At 47.3% G+C, this 17,717-nt stretch overlaps 1 protein-coding gene across 2 annotated transcripts; it reads left to right on the forward strand.

The window, feature by feature from the left end:
* Positions 1 to 3,157: 3,157 nt before the first annotated feature.
* Positions 3,158 to 11,377, forward strand: SLC50A1 (solute carrier family 50 member 1). 2 transcript variants are annotated; one of them, XR_004537277.1, is made up of 7 exons: positions 3,158 to 3,289; positions 5,069 to 5,146; positions 5,621 to 5,744; positions 5,871 to 6,032; positions 7,640 to 7,759; positions 7,982 to 8,227; positions 10,537 to 11,377. XR_004537277.1 is itself a non-coding variant. In XM_033925112.1 (6 exons), exons 1-6 carry the CDS (start codon positions 3,222 to 3,224, stop codon positions 8,084 to 8,086), a joined length of 657 nt encoding a protein of 218 aa, XP_033781003.1. In that variant the 5' UTR covers positions 3,158 to 3,221; the 3' UTR covers positions 8,087 to 11,377. The 2 variants fall into 2 exon arrangements, 1 of the variants encoding a protein (XP_033781003.1); XM_033925112.1 differs by having other exon boundaries at positions 7,982 to 11,377.
* The last annotated feature ends 6,340 nt before the right edge of the window (positions 11,378 to 17,717 follow it).

Genomic DNA, 17,717 nt, shown 5'->3' on the forward strand with positions numbered 1-17,717 from the left:
TCCTAAAAAAAATTAAAAAGTCATGGGATAGGACATAATGTTCTGTTGTGGATTAAGAATTGGTTACTGGGGGAAAAAAAACAGAGGGTAGAGTTAAATGGCCATTTTTCTCAATGGAAGAGGGTAAACAGTGAAGGGCTGCAGGGATTTGTTCCGAGACCAGTGCTATTTAACAGACGAGGGATACTGAAAAAGTTCTCATCCCAACCAGCAATTCTGAGCATTATTTTGCCACTGTAGCTGAAAAGAGTGTTATTTTATTTTGCAAAGTGCCAATTTTTAGAACCGTAATGCTGTTTGAACATTGTTTTTAAATCATTGATTAGAAACATGACGGCAGAAAAGGGCTACAGCCCATCAAGTCTGCCCACTCTACTGACCCACCCCATTAAGTCTGAGTGCTAATGACCTAGTTCCTTAACTCGACCCTCGTAGGGATCCCACGTGGATGTCCCATTTATTCTTAAAGTCGAGCACGCTGGTGGCCTTGATCACGTGCACCGGAAGCTTGTTCCAGTGACCTACCACCCTTTCTGTGAAGAAATACTTCCTGGTGTCACCACTAAATTTCCCTCCTCTGAGTTTGAGCGGGTGCCCCCTTGTGACCGAGGGTCCCTTGGGAAAGAATATGTCATTTTCCACCTCGACACGACCTGTGACGTACTTAAATGTCTCAATCATTGATTGAACCATGTCGACGAAAAAAGTGGAATTTTCAAATGTGGAACGCCAAGCTATCGTGAAGTTCCTAGTCCTGCAGAAGAAAACTCCAAAGGAAATCCATGAATGTATGATGCAAACGTTGAGTGATAAATACCCATCACACTCCCCAGTGAAGAAGTGGTGTGCAAACTTTCAGCGTTGAGATTTGACGAGGTCTGGGAGGCCTCGGACAGTGTTGCTGACCATGTAGATCGGCAAATATTGGCTAAAATAATTGCTGAGACACTGCAGATATCCATGGAACGTGTTGGGTGTATAATCCACAAGCAGCTGGGTATGAAGTAGCTATCAGCCAGGTGAGTTCCCAGATGTTTGAATGCTGATGAGAAACGTCGTGGACACTTCCAAGTTGATTTTGCAACATTTTCAGTGAGCTGGTGCCAACGTTTTGGAATGACTAGTTACTTTTGATGAAATATGGTTACACTACTATGACACCAGGAAATATTTCTTCACCGAGAGAGTGGTTGATCCTTGGAACGAGCTCCCGGTGCAGGTGATCGAGGCAAACAGCGTGCAAGAATTTAAGAGCAAATGGGAAGCCCATGTGGGATCCCTTAGAGGGTTAAGCCAAGGATCCCTAGGATAGTAGACTTGGGGGTGGGTCATTAGAGTGGGCAGAGCTGATGGGCTATGGCCCTTATCCGCCGTCATCTTCTATGTTTCTATCCTGATACAAAACGACAGTCCATGCAATGGTGGCGCTCGGGTTCTCCAAGGCCAATGAAATTCAAGACCTGGAAAGGTCAAGGCCACAGTGTTTTACGATTAGGAAGGTGTTGTAATGACTGACTGTCTTCCAAGGGACCAAACAGTTAATGCAGAATACTACTGTAACTTTTTGTGCCAATTAAAAGGAGGCATTGAAAGAAAAAAGGAGAGGGAAGCCGCAGAAAGGACAATGCACCTCACAAGGCGGGCAAAACTCTGGATGTTTTGACGCATTTGGGGTGTCAGTACATAGACCACCCACTCTACTCACCATATCTTGCTCCATCTGACTATTTTCTGTTTCCAAACCTTTAAAAGAGTAGGAAAGGGTTACAATTTTTGAGTGATTCAGAGGTGATTGCAGCAGTGGAGCAGTTTTTCAGTGGCCAGATGTTGGAGAAACTTCAGACATGCAGACTATGAAAAATTGCAGGATTTCGATTGGATTGGATTTATTTGATATTCCGTCTTATACCATGGTTTTAAAACATTTTACAATAAAAGTAATTAAATTGTATACAAATGATCACCCTACACATATTTGCATAATAATACATTATTAAGCAGCAAAGCATTACATGGAACAGATCATTGAGAAGCATACTGAAAAATCTCGCTTTTGAGAAGCTTGCAAAACCATAACCGTTATACTACCAATAATACTTGGTAATTAATTCCATAAAGACAGCCTTATGTTACTAAACCCCTCTTTTACAAAACCGCAATAGCGGTTTTTAACGCAGGCTGGCGTGTTGAATGCTCTGGGCTGCTCCCGACACTCATAGGAACTCTGGAGCAGAGCATTCAGCGTGTCGGCCTGCGCTAAAAACCTTTTATCACGGTTTGGTAAAAAAAAAGGGGGGGGGGATTAAATGCTCTTTTTTGTGATGGTTGATTTAATTATGGTTCATAGACAACGGCGCAAAAGACAAAGGCGTGCCCGGACATCTGTCCAGGAGGTAAAACAACTCTGTATATTTAACAGAATGGGATAAGAGCTGGCAGGTGGGTTAAACTGGTTCAAAAAAAATGCATTCCCTTCCCCAAATTTGTCCTACTGCAATAATCCCAGCTTCTGTGGCATGGAAAGTTGCATACAGTGAGGAAATTCTGTCTGCTTTCCCTACCTCCCTACAACCTATTCTAGCCACAGATTTTACACCTGCAACTGCCCCACCATCCCACAAGCTCTTGGGGGTAGGGACCATCTCTGCAGTGTGGAGGAGAGGGGATCATGGGAAGCTCTTGGGGGTAGGGACCATCTCTACAGTGTGGAGGAGAGGGGATCATGGGAAGCTCTTGGGGGTAGGGGCCATCTCTGCAGTGTGGAGGAGAGGGGATCATGGGAAGCTCTTGGGGGTAGGGGCCATCTCTGCAGTGGGGAGGAGAGGGGATCATGGGAAGCTCTTGGGGGTAGGGGCCATCTCTGCAGTGTGGAGGAGAGGGGATCATGGGAAGCTCTTGGGGGTAGGGGCCATCTCTGCAGTGTGGAGGAGAGGGGATCATGGGAAGCTCTTGGGGGTAGGGGCCATCTCTGCAGTGTGGAGGAGGGGGATCCTGGGAAGCTCTCAAAAAGTACCCCTCCAGCTCCCTGCGACTGTTGCAGCATTTGGGGGCGTGGCTAGAGAGGAGAGGGGGCGGGTCTGCGCTGGGTTGTAGAACTTATGGGCGGGCCGGTGATGTGGCATTTGTGGGCGGGGTCAGTGAGCACGACGTGGCGCTGGTGGGCGGGTCCGCGCGGGTAGTTTCTTCCGGTTCCGGCGCTGGGCTGCCTGTTCGGTATCGGGATGGCGCTGTTGCTGTTGCTCTCGGGTTCCTGCATCGGGTTCACTCTAGCTATGTTCGGTGCTGGACTGTGAGTGAGACACCGAGGGATCTGGGAGGGGGAAGAAGGGTGGAGATGCGAGAGTCTTAATTACGAGGCTTCCCATCGCTCACACTGCAGAGACGGTCCCTACCCCCAAGAGCTTCCCAGGATCTCTCTCCTCCACACTGCAGAGATGGTCCCTACCCCCAAGAGCTTCCCAGGATCTCTCTCCTCCACACTGTAGAGATGGTCCCTACCCCCAAGAGCTTCCCAGGATCTCTCTCCTCCACACTGCAGAGATGGTCCCTACCCCCAAGAGCTTCCCAGGATCTCTCTCCTCCACACTGCAGACATGATCCCTACCCCCAAGAGCTTCCCAGGATCTCTCTCCTCCACACTGCAGACATGGTCCCTACCCCCAAGAGCTTCCCAGGATCCCCTCTCCTCCACACTGTAGAGATGGCCCCTACCCCCAAGAGCTTCCCAGGATCCCCTCTCCTCCACACTGTAGAGATGGTCCCTACCCCCAAGAGCTCCCCAGGATCCCCCCTCCATACTATAGAGATGGTCCCTACCCCCAAGAGCTTCCCAGGATCTCTCTCCTCCACACTGTAGAGATGGTCCCTACCCCCAAGAGCTTCCCAGGATCTCTCTCCTCCACACTGCAGAGATGGTCCCTACCCCCAAGAGCTTCCCATGATCTCTCTCCTCCACACTGCAGACATGATCCCTACCCCCAAGAGCTTCCCAGGATCTCTCTCCTCCACACTGCAGACATGGTCCCTACCCCCAAGAGCTTCCCAGGATCCCCTCTCCTCCACACTGTAGAGATGGCCCCTACCCCCAAGAGCTTCCCAGGATCCCCTCTCCTCCACACTGTAGAGATGGTCCCTACCCCCAAGAGCTTCCCAGGATCCCCCCTCCATACTATAGAGATGGTCCCTACCCCCAAGAGTTTCCCAGGATCCCCTCTCCTCCACACTGCAGAGATGGTTCCTACCCACAAGAGCTTCCCAGGTTCCCCCTCCCCATCACCCACACTGCAGAGACAAAATGGTCCCTGTTCCCAAAGATCTTCCCAGGATACCCCTCCCCATCACTCACACTGCAGAGATGGTTCATACCCCCAAGATCTTCACTGGATCCCTCTTCCCCATCACTCACACTTCCTAACGAGGGGGTACCTATCAATGCTTCCTCATAGGAATGGCTGAGTGCATTAACCTTTTTTAATGTGAGCAACAAGTTGTAAAAATCAATGTTTTAATCCTACCATTAGCAATGCATTTCTGTATATAGAACATAAGCATAAAAAACATCTCAAACATGAGAACTGATTTACCTGTAGTTTAATTTTTTTTTTTTTTTTGACCGACCATGTGAAATGTGTGAGCAATCGCTCACACACTTTGCTTAGAGGGAACATACGTCTCTACCTTTGAAAGCTTCCCAGGACCCTACTCCCCCATCACTTACACAAATTATTACTGCTTCCAATGAGAGGGTCCGTATCCTATGATTCCTCTGCCTAAGTTCTCTCCAACCCCCCCCCCCCCCAAAAAAAAAAAAAAAAAAATCTGAAAACTACAAACATCCCACTGAGCCCTAAAACTGCATTTGGGAATTATAAAGAATTAAAGCAATACTTCCCCAGTATAGCGAAATGTGTTGGGGTGGGGGGTATTATTGGTGCATCTTTGAGGTTCAGTGATTCTTCTGCTCACTTTTCCATCCTTTGTGCTCAGCCAGGGCTGGGTCCCCAAGCTCCTGGCATTCCTCCCCCAATCCTCTTTCTCACAACCTTCTTTTTTTCCTGTAATTTTTAAGGTCCGATCTACGCAAGATGTTCTCAACCAAAAGTGCAGAAAATATCCAGTTCCTGCCCTTCCTCACCACAGACCTAAAGTAGGTAGGGGCCTTCTGAGGCCACGGGGTCCTACTGGGGGGTGGGGGGAGTGCGGTTTGGTTTGCAAAGGGTGTCACTTAATGTGACATGTTGCCCCTACTCCCTAAGTAAAACTTGGGAAACGATGCGAGTTCTTGGAAGAAAATATGAGGTGAGCAGAATGCACATGCACCAGAAAAATGCAGATAAGAGTCCCCGCCCCACAGAGCTTCCATTCTGTTCAAGACAACCAAGAAATTGTAAGAAATTTATTTTTCTGTTAAAACAACAAAAAAAGTACTTAAAATTGACAAGGCCCTAATCGGAGTTAGAGCCGGGGGTTTGTCAGTGCAGTGGAAAGAGTCGGGTCCCCAGCGGTACTGTTCGGTATCCCCAAAACACACAGGGCCCATGTTTCAGCTGCACTGGTGACATGGGGGAGAAATGTCCAGAAACGTCACTGCTAATTGCACACATCTGCTGTTCCTTCGCAGTAATCTGGGCTGGCTGTATTATGGATACCTGAAGAATGACTGGACGTTAATGACTGTGAACAGCATAGGAGCAGCGCTACAGACTTTATATGTCTTAACTTATTACTACTTCACCCCAGAGAAGGTACCAGGGGAGGGAACTGCATGAGAAGCTGACTTGGGGGTTTTAGTTTCACTGAGCTTGTTGCAGCCATGCCAGATCCTATAAGTGGAGAAAGCCTGCTGAGGTGACACGTTTTGTCTTGTCTAGGGCTCGGTCTTGCTGAAGATGCTCCTCTCTCTGGGGGTCTTGGTCCTGGCCTATTGCTATTTCTACTTCCGGATCACAGAGGAGGACTCCCGTCTGAACCAGTTGGGGCTGTTCTGTAGTGCCTTCACCATCAGCATGTATCTCTCACCGCTGGCCGACTTGGTGCGTACCTCCCCGTTCAAGTGTCGAGATAGCAAAGGCTTGTGAACAGAGGAAAACCGACCGCAGGGCTGCGGCAGGGTCCTTGCCGTACTCTTTACACATCAGCTTAGTGGAGGGGGGTTCCCCCCCAAAAGAAATTGCACCATCCAGCTAGTGAGACTCCTTAGAATGCCAGCTTGCCCTTAGGTCTTACTCCCTTTATCATGGCTTAGACCCGTGCTCTGTGATTTTTCAACCTGTGATCAGTACAGTGCCTGCCTGGGGTTCTGATGATGAACTGCACAGCGCCACTCCTAACTCTCCTGCTTTTGCAGCGTTTGGAGTAGGTCCTGGTGCAGAAATAGAGGACTCTTAATTCTCACCGATGTTAGTTTTGTAACTTTTCAAGCGGAAGGAAGGAGGTAGGGAGGAGCTCTCTGTGAAGATGCTTCTTTGGCTGTTGCAGATGCAGCTTTTATTTTGGTGTCAAGTAGGGCTGAACAATTAATGCGTTGACGTGATTAACCCGTTAAACGTTTAACAGCGACAGAAACGTTAACGGGATTAACAGGTCTGCGCTCCACTGGAAGTGAGGTCAGGCAAAAGATGACGTCGGAGGAATGTTGTATTCCTGCTTCCTCTCTGCCATTGCCGCCACTACCCACTTCCAGGAAACTGCCGCCCCCCACCACCTACCCTGGAGAGCTGCTGTTGCCGCCTGCCACAGTCCACTATAGCCCATCCTTCCCTCTCACTAACCTTTTATAGCCTGACGGCAGTGCTAGCAATTAAAGCAGAGCCCTGCTGGTAAGCGCACCAGCTTCAGTCTCTCTGTTTCTTCAGTCCCTGCTACACTGGAACAGGAAGTTACTTTGGCTATTCCAGTGTAAGCAGGGACTTGTCCAACTTTGTCTTGAATCCCTGGAGGGTGTCTTCCCCTATAACAGACTCCGGGGATCACAGGAAGATTTACTGGGAGAAAGAGGTGCAAACGGGGGTGATAGGGTGATGTTTGAGGACTAGATTCTGGAAATAAGAATGGAAAAAACAAGGGAAATGGTGACAGGAGGGAAGGAGAGAAACGGTGAGCACAGAGTGGTGGGGAGAAGGAGGGAAGAGAAGGGGAGGGAGGTGATAGTGCTCATGAATGGCAGGGAAGAGACGGAAACTAGACAGATTTGAAAAGGAGGAAGAAAAGGTGATCATGAAAAATGGATGTAGGACAGAAAGTAAAGAGCGGAAAAAAAGACAAGAGCAGGGAAGCAGAACCAGAGAGGCGTAACGAGATGATTAGAAAGATCAAATCAGCAGACAACAAAGGTAAGATAAGTGATTTTATTTTTTGTTTCGTAAAGGGGGGTAATGGGATTTGACATATGGCCTTTCTAGGGGACAATTGAATTGAAATGTGTCTGCTATGCAGGAGGAAATGTGTGTTTGGGGCGGGGGGCACATTATGTAGTTAATCACAGAATTACAAATTTTAATCGATGTACAGCCCTAGTTTCAAGTGCTGTTCAGGGTGAGGCAGAAGCTTGTAGGCCCCTGTACAGAAAATGTCTCTGAAAATAGTCTAGTTTACTTTTCAACCTGTGTCTGAGTCCTCCCCTCATCCTCTGCTGTTTCAGGCACAGATCATCCGGACCAGATGCGCCAAGTGTCTGTCCTTGCCACTGGCGGTGACCACTTTTTTGGCTTCCACTTCCTGGGTTCTGTACGGCTGGCAGCTGGATGATGCCTATATTATGGTGAGTAATGCTATACGTCCTTCCTCACCTGGCACCACCTGCAACCTATGGGCATTACCTTAAGTGGGAATGAGGAAGACCATCCTCGCTGCCTCTCTAGTTGTGCTGGTCGCCCCACTAGAAGAACACTGTGTTTTGCAATACTCTGGTTGAAGCCTTCCGTCGTTCTCTACCCTCCAGGAGTGCCAGCACCTCCTGTAAAATTTTCTTTCCTTTTTATAGGTCCCTAATTTTCCAGGAATAGTCACCAGTATCCTGCGCTTCTGGCTAATTTGGCAGTACCCGTTGGAAGAGGAAAAATACTCCTACAAATATCTGTATGCCTGAGGGGGCACTGGACAGTCCCCCGAGTGTATGGCACGGATCTTGGCAATCAACTAATGATGGCAACCCAGGGACACTTTGAAGATGTAGTTCAGAATTTGACTGCCACGTGATAAGTGGTGGGACATGTCGGGGCTAATAGAGGTGGGTAGCTCCACCCACAACACACACTGGGCATTAAGAAGGAATGTCTGGATGGAAGGTGGACAGATGTGCTAATTCTGTGATAGGGGTGTGCTTGGGGCTCTTGGTTATGCTGCTGCAGTAGCTGTTTCTTCTAGGACAAGCAAGATAAGTCAGCCATGTAGGGGTGATGTCTCGTCAGCTCCCACTCATCGGATAAGTTCTCCAATAGCTCAGAGAGAGTTTTTAAAAAAAAAAATCTCTCTGAGCTTATGTGATGCCGGGGCCCCAGGCACGACCCATTCCCTCCTGTTCTCCCATACTCCCTCAGTCTTTAGTTTCCCCCCATTCCCAACGGCCGGCTTCTTCAGAGCTCTCCAACCAACAACTTACCCCCCCCCCCAATCAAGATGCCAGATTCATCAAAACACTGTCCAGGCTGCAAGAAGAGGATGAGCGCGCTGGATCCCTATGATTTGTGCGTTCGCTGCATAGATCCAACGCACGGGGACCAGCCATGCTTGCACTGTGCCCGCATGTCTCCATGCGCACACAAGCTGAGAACCCAAGCACTGAAAGGATACCTGAAGAGGCAAGGAACCCGCAAGACATCCACCATACAACAGGCTGCCCTGACCCAGGCATCTGTGGCACCTGCTGACATAGCCTCGGTAAGCAGTTCACACCGGGGCAGCTCCCCCACTTCGGCAGGGAAAGGAACCCCTCCCCCAACGACTTCACACTGAGAGCACAGCATGCATCAGGAGGGGTCCCAGCAGCATCACAACCCACCTTGGTGGCGCCCCAGGCCTCCCGCTTACCCCCTCAGTCTCCAGGAAAGCATTGCCGCTATCCACTCAGGCCGCCGACAATGTGGAAAAACCACAGCAGCCTATTTGCCAAACAGCTCCACCCTTACAACCTCACAAGGAGAAGGCCCAACGGGGTGAGACTGCCGACGCTGGCGCGGACGTCATTGATGGCACGGCCCTGTTTGCCACACCTTCACCTGCGGACTCCCCTACCTCTTCATGTACGGCGACCAGTGCTGGACGCAGTAGTCCAGGTGAGGGCGTACCATGGCCCGGTACAGCGGCATGATAACCTTCTCTGATCTGTTCGTGATCCCCCTTCTTAATCATTCTTAGCATTCTGTTCAACCTTTTCGCCGCCATTCGTTACCATTACATTTAAGGGTTGAGCAAAATATAGATAAGTTTAAGGGCAACCTTAAAAGCTTCTTATTTAAAGATGCTTATGATTGCTAATTGATCTCTAGGTCCTTCCTTGCCAAATTCTGTTTTACTTATATTCAACATTAATATGATTCCTCCCATTTCCCTCTTGTTTTCAACCTTAATTGTACTCTCTTCTTTTTAAAATTATATTTCTCCCTACTATCCTGTTGTTTTCATGTAAGTAATATCGTGTCACTAATAAGTTTAATTGTTCCCCATTTTAATTGTGAAACGCTTAGAATTTCTGATTAGCGTTTTATCAAATTTTAATAAAAGTTGAAACTTGGCGTGGGCCCACATACACCACCCGCCAATAGAGGATAGGTGCAATGCATCCACGTGGTCCTCGACGCGCACTTTTGCTAAGCGCTACTGTCTGGACAGAGCCCCTCCCCCTGACCTCCAACATATTTGGACAAACAGTAATACAAGCAGCCCTCACACCTGGACAACTCCTGGCCTAGATCTCCTGAAGACAAGACCGCTCAAGGGGACCACAATTACGACTTGGCCAGACAGTATTGGACAATCACTGACCAGGGAAGCCATCTCAGCCTTAACAAACCAACAATGAGTAAATATCCAATGTGCCTTTAATATAGATGCCAGCTTGATCATATTGCCTGGACCACCTCATTAAAACCTTGTTCGTGCAGCTAATCTGGTCCGCCTCTTATCCTACCCAGCTCGGCCTCCAAAGCCAGGCAACGAATGCGCAAAAGAGCACCATAGGACCAAGATGCGCACTCCTTGGCTAGGGAGTCGCCCGTATGTGACTGAATCATCCTGCTTGTCCTAGGAGAAAATGTAGTTACTTATCTGTAATGTAGGTTCTTCGTGGACAGCAGAATTAGTCAGCCACAAAACCCACCCTCCTCCCCTTAAGGCCGAACCGGTCCTAGCTAGGAACATCCTGAGGGAACATCAGAGGGGTCCCAGCACGCGATTAAAAAAAAAATCTCTCTGAGCTATTGGAGAGCTCATCTGACGAGTGGGAGCTGATGGGACATCACCCATATGTGGCTGAATAATCCTGCTGTCCACGGAGAACCTACGTTACTGGTAAGTAACTGCTCTTTCTTCTCTCTGCAGCGCTCATTTCTCACGCTATGAGGGACAGGATGTGCTTGTAGTGAAATTAGCAGTGGTGATGGGCGCACAGCGTTTTCAACCTGGGCTGGAAAAAAGGAGCGGATAACACAGCAGTACCAGTTCAACAGAAGCAAATCGGTACTGAGAACAAAATGAGAATTGATTACCAAAGACCACAGGGTTTTAGATCCTGGCAAGGGTGTGTGAGCCCCAACCGCTCAGCATATGGTTTTAAGGACTGTATCTCCCCCCCCCCCAAGATTGTGCAGTAGGGTAAAGGGGAAGGCGGGAGGAAGCCATGAAGATTCCTGTGCACCTGGAACTGACTTTGCAAACAGCATGTGCTGACATGGAGCTTGTGTTGCAAAGGCACAGAGATTGGCCAGCTGGGCCACAGGATTTCAGCTGACAGTGCAGTCCCTGTGGCTTTGTTTGGCACAGTGACAATCCTCTGTGGAGAAAAGGCTAAAATAGTGCAGAGGGTGGATCTCTTCCTAGGCAGTAGGTCACTGTGAGGCCGACCCTGGTCTGGGCAGAGATACCCAGACAGCTGCCCCCGGTCAGCTCCAGGAAACAGATGAAGCCTTGCCTTTTGCCCTTACAGTATAGCAGGGTTTACTGTGGTGAGATGTTTTGTTTTTTTTTGCTTTTCAATAAATCTCCAGCCTCGGAAGAAACGAAACCAAGTAATGTAGACAACAGTAGCTGAAATTCTCTCTCGACAGGGCTTTCTGCTTTCTTCTGGGGAATCTGGAGGCGTTTGTTTTTTGTATGTGCCCTCAGGTTGGATCCTTTATTTTTTTTTGAAAATTGAACATAAAAGCTTTTTCTCTTTACCATTCTTTTGTGTCGTGGCCCTTCATTTTTTTTGCTCATCTCGTCTTTCTGTGCTGGCTGCTTTTTAATTCTCCTTTTTAATTTCCAAACCTGTGAAACTGGAACATTAATCCTGGTCTCTGGGAAAGGTGAACGGAGACCACAATTGCACAACGTAGAATGCATTACATTACATTACATTACATTACGGATTTCTATTCCGCCTGTGCCTTGCGGTTCTAGGCGCATTAGCACGGAAAGGCGTTCTGGAGGGAGTGACCAAAGTAGAGGCGGATAACAAAGCAAAGTGGCCGCACTGCAACTGCCTCTGAGTTTCTGAACCCCGGATAAGGGTAGAGGGGAGGTCAAGGGTTAAGTACAGTGGGCACTATTACCGCAGAGAGCGCAGGACAATTGTGCCCTATCAATAGCACCCCGTCAAATGCGCACGCCATCATCTATGTGAAATCAATTTTTATTGAACAGAGAAAAAAAAACACATCAAAGAAGGTACAGATCTTGCAAAGAATATACAACAACTCCCCCCCACACCCACCCACCCAACCTCCTCCCGCCAGCCAGCAACGGTAAGGAACAACAATATGAAAGACCAGCAACAGGCAAAAGCTCAACCCTGCGCCATTGGAGAGGCCCAGACGACATCTAATCTAAACCTTAGGTTTGTACACCGCATCATCTCTACATTCGTAAAGTTTCAAGTTTATTAATTGGCTTGTTGAATCGCTTAATCAAATTTCTAAGCGATGTACAGTAATATACATTCTTAAGGAAACAAAAACAAAACATACACTTAATTCATTATAATATAAACAGAAGGTATGAGGGGGTGAAATACATTTTTTATAGTAAAGAGAGAACATATAAGGAAAATACAAAAGGAAGTTGGTAGACAAATAAAAGCAAAAAAAAAAAAATCACTAAAATAACTCAATAAAATAAAATTTATAGTTACTTTGCAAATGCATCTTTAAACAAAAAGGTTTTTAACTCGCTTTTAAATTTGCCAAACACCTTCTCTTCCCGTAAAAACATGGGAAGCGCATTCCAAGTCTGAGGTGCTGTACATGAGAAGATAAATTGTCTTCTTGTGCTAATAATTTTTAGCGAAGGAATTGACAAAAGATTCCGTTCACTCGATCGTAAAATTCTTTGAAGTGAATAGGGGATGAGCAACCTAAATAAAAATGCTGGAGTCTTATTTTCTAATGTTTTAAAGATAATTGTACATAGTTTATGAGTTATTCTATGAATGACTGGTAGCCAATGAGCCTTTTTAAGGAGTGGTGTCACATGATCGAATTTTTTAGATTTTGTTATTAATTTTATTGAAGCATTTTGAATTATTTGTAATCGTTTAATTTCTTGAAAAGCAATTCCTGTAAAAAGTGAATTGCAATAATCGATTTTAGACATCACCAGAGAGTGAATAAGAATATTAAGTGCTTTGGGACAGAGGAATTTGGAAATAGATCGAATTTTACGCAACCTATAGAAGGTAGTTTTAACAATACTACTAATGTGATCATGATAATTAAGTTTATTATCAAAAATTACTCCTAGGATTTTAGTATTTTTGACCAATTGAAGAGGAACATTTTGAATCAGACACGGTTCACAAGAGTTAGGGTAGAAAGGAACTCCAGTGGAGGGAAGAGGCAAAATGAAGAGAAAATTTAGAGGACTAGAATAACCAGAGAGGGAGGAGGAGTTACATTTTTGAGAATAACCAGGTTTTCAGATGTTTACGGAAGAGTTGGAGGGAGCTCAGATTCCTAAGAGGGGAGGTAAGGTTGTTCCAGAGCCGAGTGATTCTGAAAGGGAGGGAAGTCCAAAATACCGTGCAAACAGAGCCCTGTACTCTGCTGAGCCCTGAGAAGAAAAGGCAAGGCCTCTCCCCTCAGCATCCCCCACCCCCCCCTAAAAAAAAAAGCCCCAAGATAAACAAAACACAGCGCACGCCATCATCTAAACCAGGGGTGCCCAACCTGTGGCCCGAGGGCCGCATGCGGCCCAGTGAAGTATTTTGCGCGGCCCCGGTCGAGGGCGATGCAGTGTTTTCCTCTGCTGCCCCTGAGCGTTTACCGTCTTGCTGGCTCCCTCCGTTTGCGCATTTGTGCGGCCCCAGAAACATTTTTTTTCAGCCAATGCGGCCCAGGGAAGCCAAAAGGTTGGACACCCCTGATCTAAACCTTACCCTAACACTAGATAGCAAGCGAATATTTTAAGTGTAGCGGAGGGGGAGAGATCCCCCCACTCTCACCCCTCAAAAAAGAGGGTTACTTTGTAACCCTCAAAAAGACAAAATAGTATCTGCTGTATGGAGCATGATTGATTGCACGCCAATTGTCCTGCACGCACTTGTCGGTGCGCGCATTTGACGAGACGCAATTGTCGTGTGCACATTTGTTGGGTCACGACATGAGCGGACTGGGATGTTGATACATTTTCCTTGTTTAATGCCAGCTTTTGGACTGTCGGGGCAGGACTTTCAGACACACATAGTTGACTTCTCCAGTAGAGAGTTGCACAGGGACAGAAATCCCACCCATCCCCACCCGTCCCCGTCAGGATCCTCTCCGTCCCCACCAGGATCCTCTCCGTCCCCACCCGTCCCCGTCAGGATCCTCTCCGTCCCCACCCGTCCCCGTCAGGATCCTCTCCGTCCCCACCCGTCCCCGTCAGGATCCTCTCCGTCCCCACCCGTCCCCTTCAGGATCCTCTCCGTCCCCACCCATCCCCGCAAGGAATTACCTCCATCCCCACCCGTCCCCATAAAAAGCAGCAATTACTTCTGACAGGATCATCAAATCCACAGTTTCTTTTGCTGTTTTCCTTGTGGAATCTCTTTGGTGGAACCCTTTTTTTGTTTTCTGTTCAGGTAATTAACTTATAAACCCCCTCTTTTACTAAGGCTGACGTGTCCATTATATTATATGGACGAACCCTGCTTCCAAAGCTTTCCATTCCCATAGGAGTCCCGTTGGCCAGAGGGGAGGGTCCCCGTGGGAGTCCCATGGGCCAGAGGGAAGTCCCGTGGGTTAGGGGGGATTCCCGCGATCCCCGTTCCCATGCAGACCTCTATTCTCCAGGCCCGAGAACTCTTCTTTCTGACGGAAAGCCGCAGGAGTGTGTGGCGCAGTGGTTGGATCTACAGCCTCAGCACCCTGGGGTTGTGGGTTCAAACCCCACCGTTGCTCCTTGTGATCCTGGGCAAGTCACTTAATCCTCCATAGCCCCAGGTACGTTAGATAGATTGTGAGCCCGTCGGGACAGATAGGGAAAATGCTTGAGTACCTGATTGTAAAAACCGCTTAGATAACCTTGATAGGCGGTATATAAAATCCTAATAAACTTGAAACTTGAGAAGTTTCCACACACTTCAGCTCTTTGAGATGTGTACCCAGAAGGGCCCAGGATCTTCTGAATTCGAAAGGGACTGTTTCTTCCCATTAACAAGATCAGGGCAAGAACATGGAGTTTGATTCCCCATCATCCACTTTATCGAGGTGAGATCTGATGGAGCAGGTGACACCAAAGGACTCCGTTTCACCTCCAATAATATGCTGTTCTGCCAGGAAGTATGACAGCTGTACCATCTAAACACCTGGTAAACAAGCTAAAGCAAAGCCCTTTCATCTACTCAGACCTGGCCAAAATCCAGCTCCCATAAACAGGCCATTTCCCTCAGCTGCAAGTGACCCTGAAATCTTGCTGTTAATCTGTTAGTATCTAACCGAGTGCAATGACTGTTGCACGCTTAGAAACAAATTACAACAATGGAGGAACTGGTGGTATCTTCTCACGCACATATTGCCAGCAGGGGAGGGGGGGAGTACGATGGCAGTAATCTGCTTTTTTTTTTTTTTTTAGCGCTCTTGATAAAATTGACTCTTCGTTGGACTTCTTAGCTGCCAGTGAAAAACTCCTCACTGGGACGGGCAAGGCTGGATTTATAGATAATTGTGACACGTAAGCTGTTATCAAATTATACTCTAATAGGAAATTCAATAAGACACCTAAGCTGTACCATTTAAGAGGACCCCTCCCCCAATTTAATAAGAAGAAAATTCTAGGTTTAACAGATTTCTGTTAGAGAATGACAAGGTGACAAAATTCATCACCGTTCCCGTCCCCGCAGATAACCGTGGGAAACCATCTTCATGTCATTCTTTAAGGAGAGAGGGAAGAATCAGAGTATAATTGGGCACAACCACTGACCCGCAAACTTTGCTTTGAAGAAGGACCGAGGTTGAAATAGACACTAGAAAATGACATGGGATTATTTCCCGCGGTTATCCGCGGGAACGGGAACGGTGATGAATTTTGTCGCCGTGTCATTCTCTAATTTCCGTACTTGTAACATAATGCCCTAATCTTATACATAAATGCAACCCTGGGGACGGAGAGGCTTTGGAGAGTCCCAGACCCTTAACCCGTCTCCACCGTGACTATGGGGCACTAGGATGGCGAGGACAAGAGCTTATCAGGTATCCTCTCTTCACTCCCTTAACTAGCCAGCTGGAGGCTGCTATGATGGAAAACTGTTAATCTTTTTCCTGTAACTCCCTCAAAGGCACTGTTGTCATAGACGAGGACTTCAGGTCACAGGAACCCAGTTGCTCAGCAAAGATTCCCCTACATCAGCTGGGCCTGTAGGGGCTGTAGGTCGCTCCACTGCCAAGTTTTATTCATAGAATCCCGACTTTGCATCGCTTGTTTAAGTCGGTTTGGCCTGGTACAAGCTGACAACACTCATCTTCAAGCTGGCAAAAGATCAAATTGTCAAAATCATTTTGCAGCTATGTCACTCTTTCTCAGCCAGGGCACCGAGACCTAAACTCCTCACCATTGCCGATGTAGCACCCAAACTGGAGCAATGTGAAGTGGAAGCTGTACTAACCCAGCCTGCGCTAGAGGCCTTCAAGGGCCAGTGCTCTCCGTCCAGCATCCTCAACGAGTGCTAAGATTAATAACAGCTGGATCTCATTAAAACGCTTATACTGTACCATCTTGACTCAAGTGTTTTATAAGGTTGCTATTTTTGAAACCTTTGTGAAGCAAAGTAGAAAGGGAAAAGGTGTACTCTCGCAGCCTTGGACACAGTGAAGCAAATTGCAAAGGAGATGCTTGAAAAGGAAGGCAGTTCTTCCATCTATCCAGCCACCACGCTCTAGAATTCAGGTCCTCCTCAGTGTATAACCACCTGCCTCCAGATTTCGTATCTGGTATTGCCTATCTTTTCATTCACAGCATGTTAAGGATGTCATACAGACAAATTGTATTCTGGATAGAACTTCATGTGTGACAGGAAGGGGTATAGCAGTGAGAGTTTACGATCACCTGCTCCAACCGAATGATGAAACAGACTATAAGCTAGATAATGTGAAGAATTACACATTACCAATCAGACATATTAGGAAGGTAACATCATCAATGTCTCCTTCATGAAGCTGCTGATCCTGGAATAGAAGGGGGGCACTTTAGATGTACTTCTCAGCGGAAGCCAGGACCTGCTACAAGGGGGAATGGTGAAGGAACCACTTTATATAATCACTGAAGGAAGACAGGGAGGGTACAATAGGGAGAAGTGACCGGAATGAATGCAATAGGGAGAGGAGGGGCTGGAGAAAGGGAAGCGAGCAGGGAGGGAATGAAATAGTAAGAAGGGGGGTGGCTGTGTAAGGAAGGTGTGAGGGAGTAAAGGCAGTAGGGAAAGGGGGAAGGAGTGACAGAATGAATGCACTAAGGGGAGAAGCATGAGAGATGGAATGAACTAGGGAGAAGAGCCTGAGGTCATTGTGGGTGGACAGTGCAGGTTGAAAATACTCAGTTAAGTATGTGGCAATGCCCAATAGAAATGCAAGGAATTATTAGGGACGGAATGGGGAACATTAAAATTCCTCTACTATTGCTTCATGATGTGACCTCAATTTGGGTTGCTGAACTGAAAAAAAGCTCAGCAGAGGGTGATGAAAATGATAAAGGGGGAAGGAAGGATTGTCATGAGGATAGGCTTAAAAGACTCTTCAGCTGGAGAGTGGAGAATTGACTGGGGACATGATAGAAGTTTATAAATAGGGAACCTTTGTTTAACTTTTCAAACACTGAGCAAATGAAACACTAGGTTAACAAATTATGTCTTCACTTGGCTCATCGTGGGATTCAGAGGATGCCAGTAGCACAGCTGGATTTAAAGAAGCTTTAACCATGTTTTTTTGGAAGACAGATCTATTAATTACGAGCCAGGTAGATCTGGGATTTGTCGCCTCTTTCTGAGGATGAACAACAGACATTAGGTCTTCCCCATTGTGATCTGTAGGGTATGTCCATGTGCCTTGGACTGG

The sequence above is a fragment of the Geotrypetes seraphini genome, chromosome 16 (genome assembly GCF_902459505.1).
Source record: "Geotrypetes seraphini chromosome 16, aGeoSer1.1, whole genome shotgun sequence".
NCBI classification, from domain to species: domain Eukaryota; kingdom Metazoa; phylum Chordata; class Amphibia; order Gymnophiona; family Dermophiidae; genus Geotrypetes; species Geotrypetes seraphini.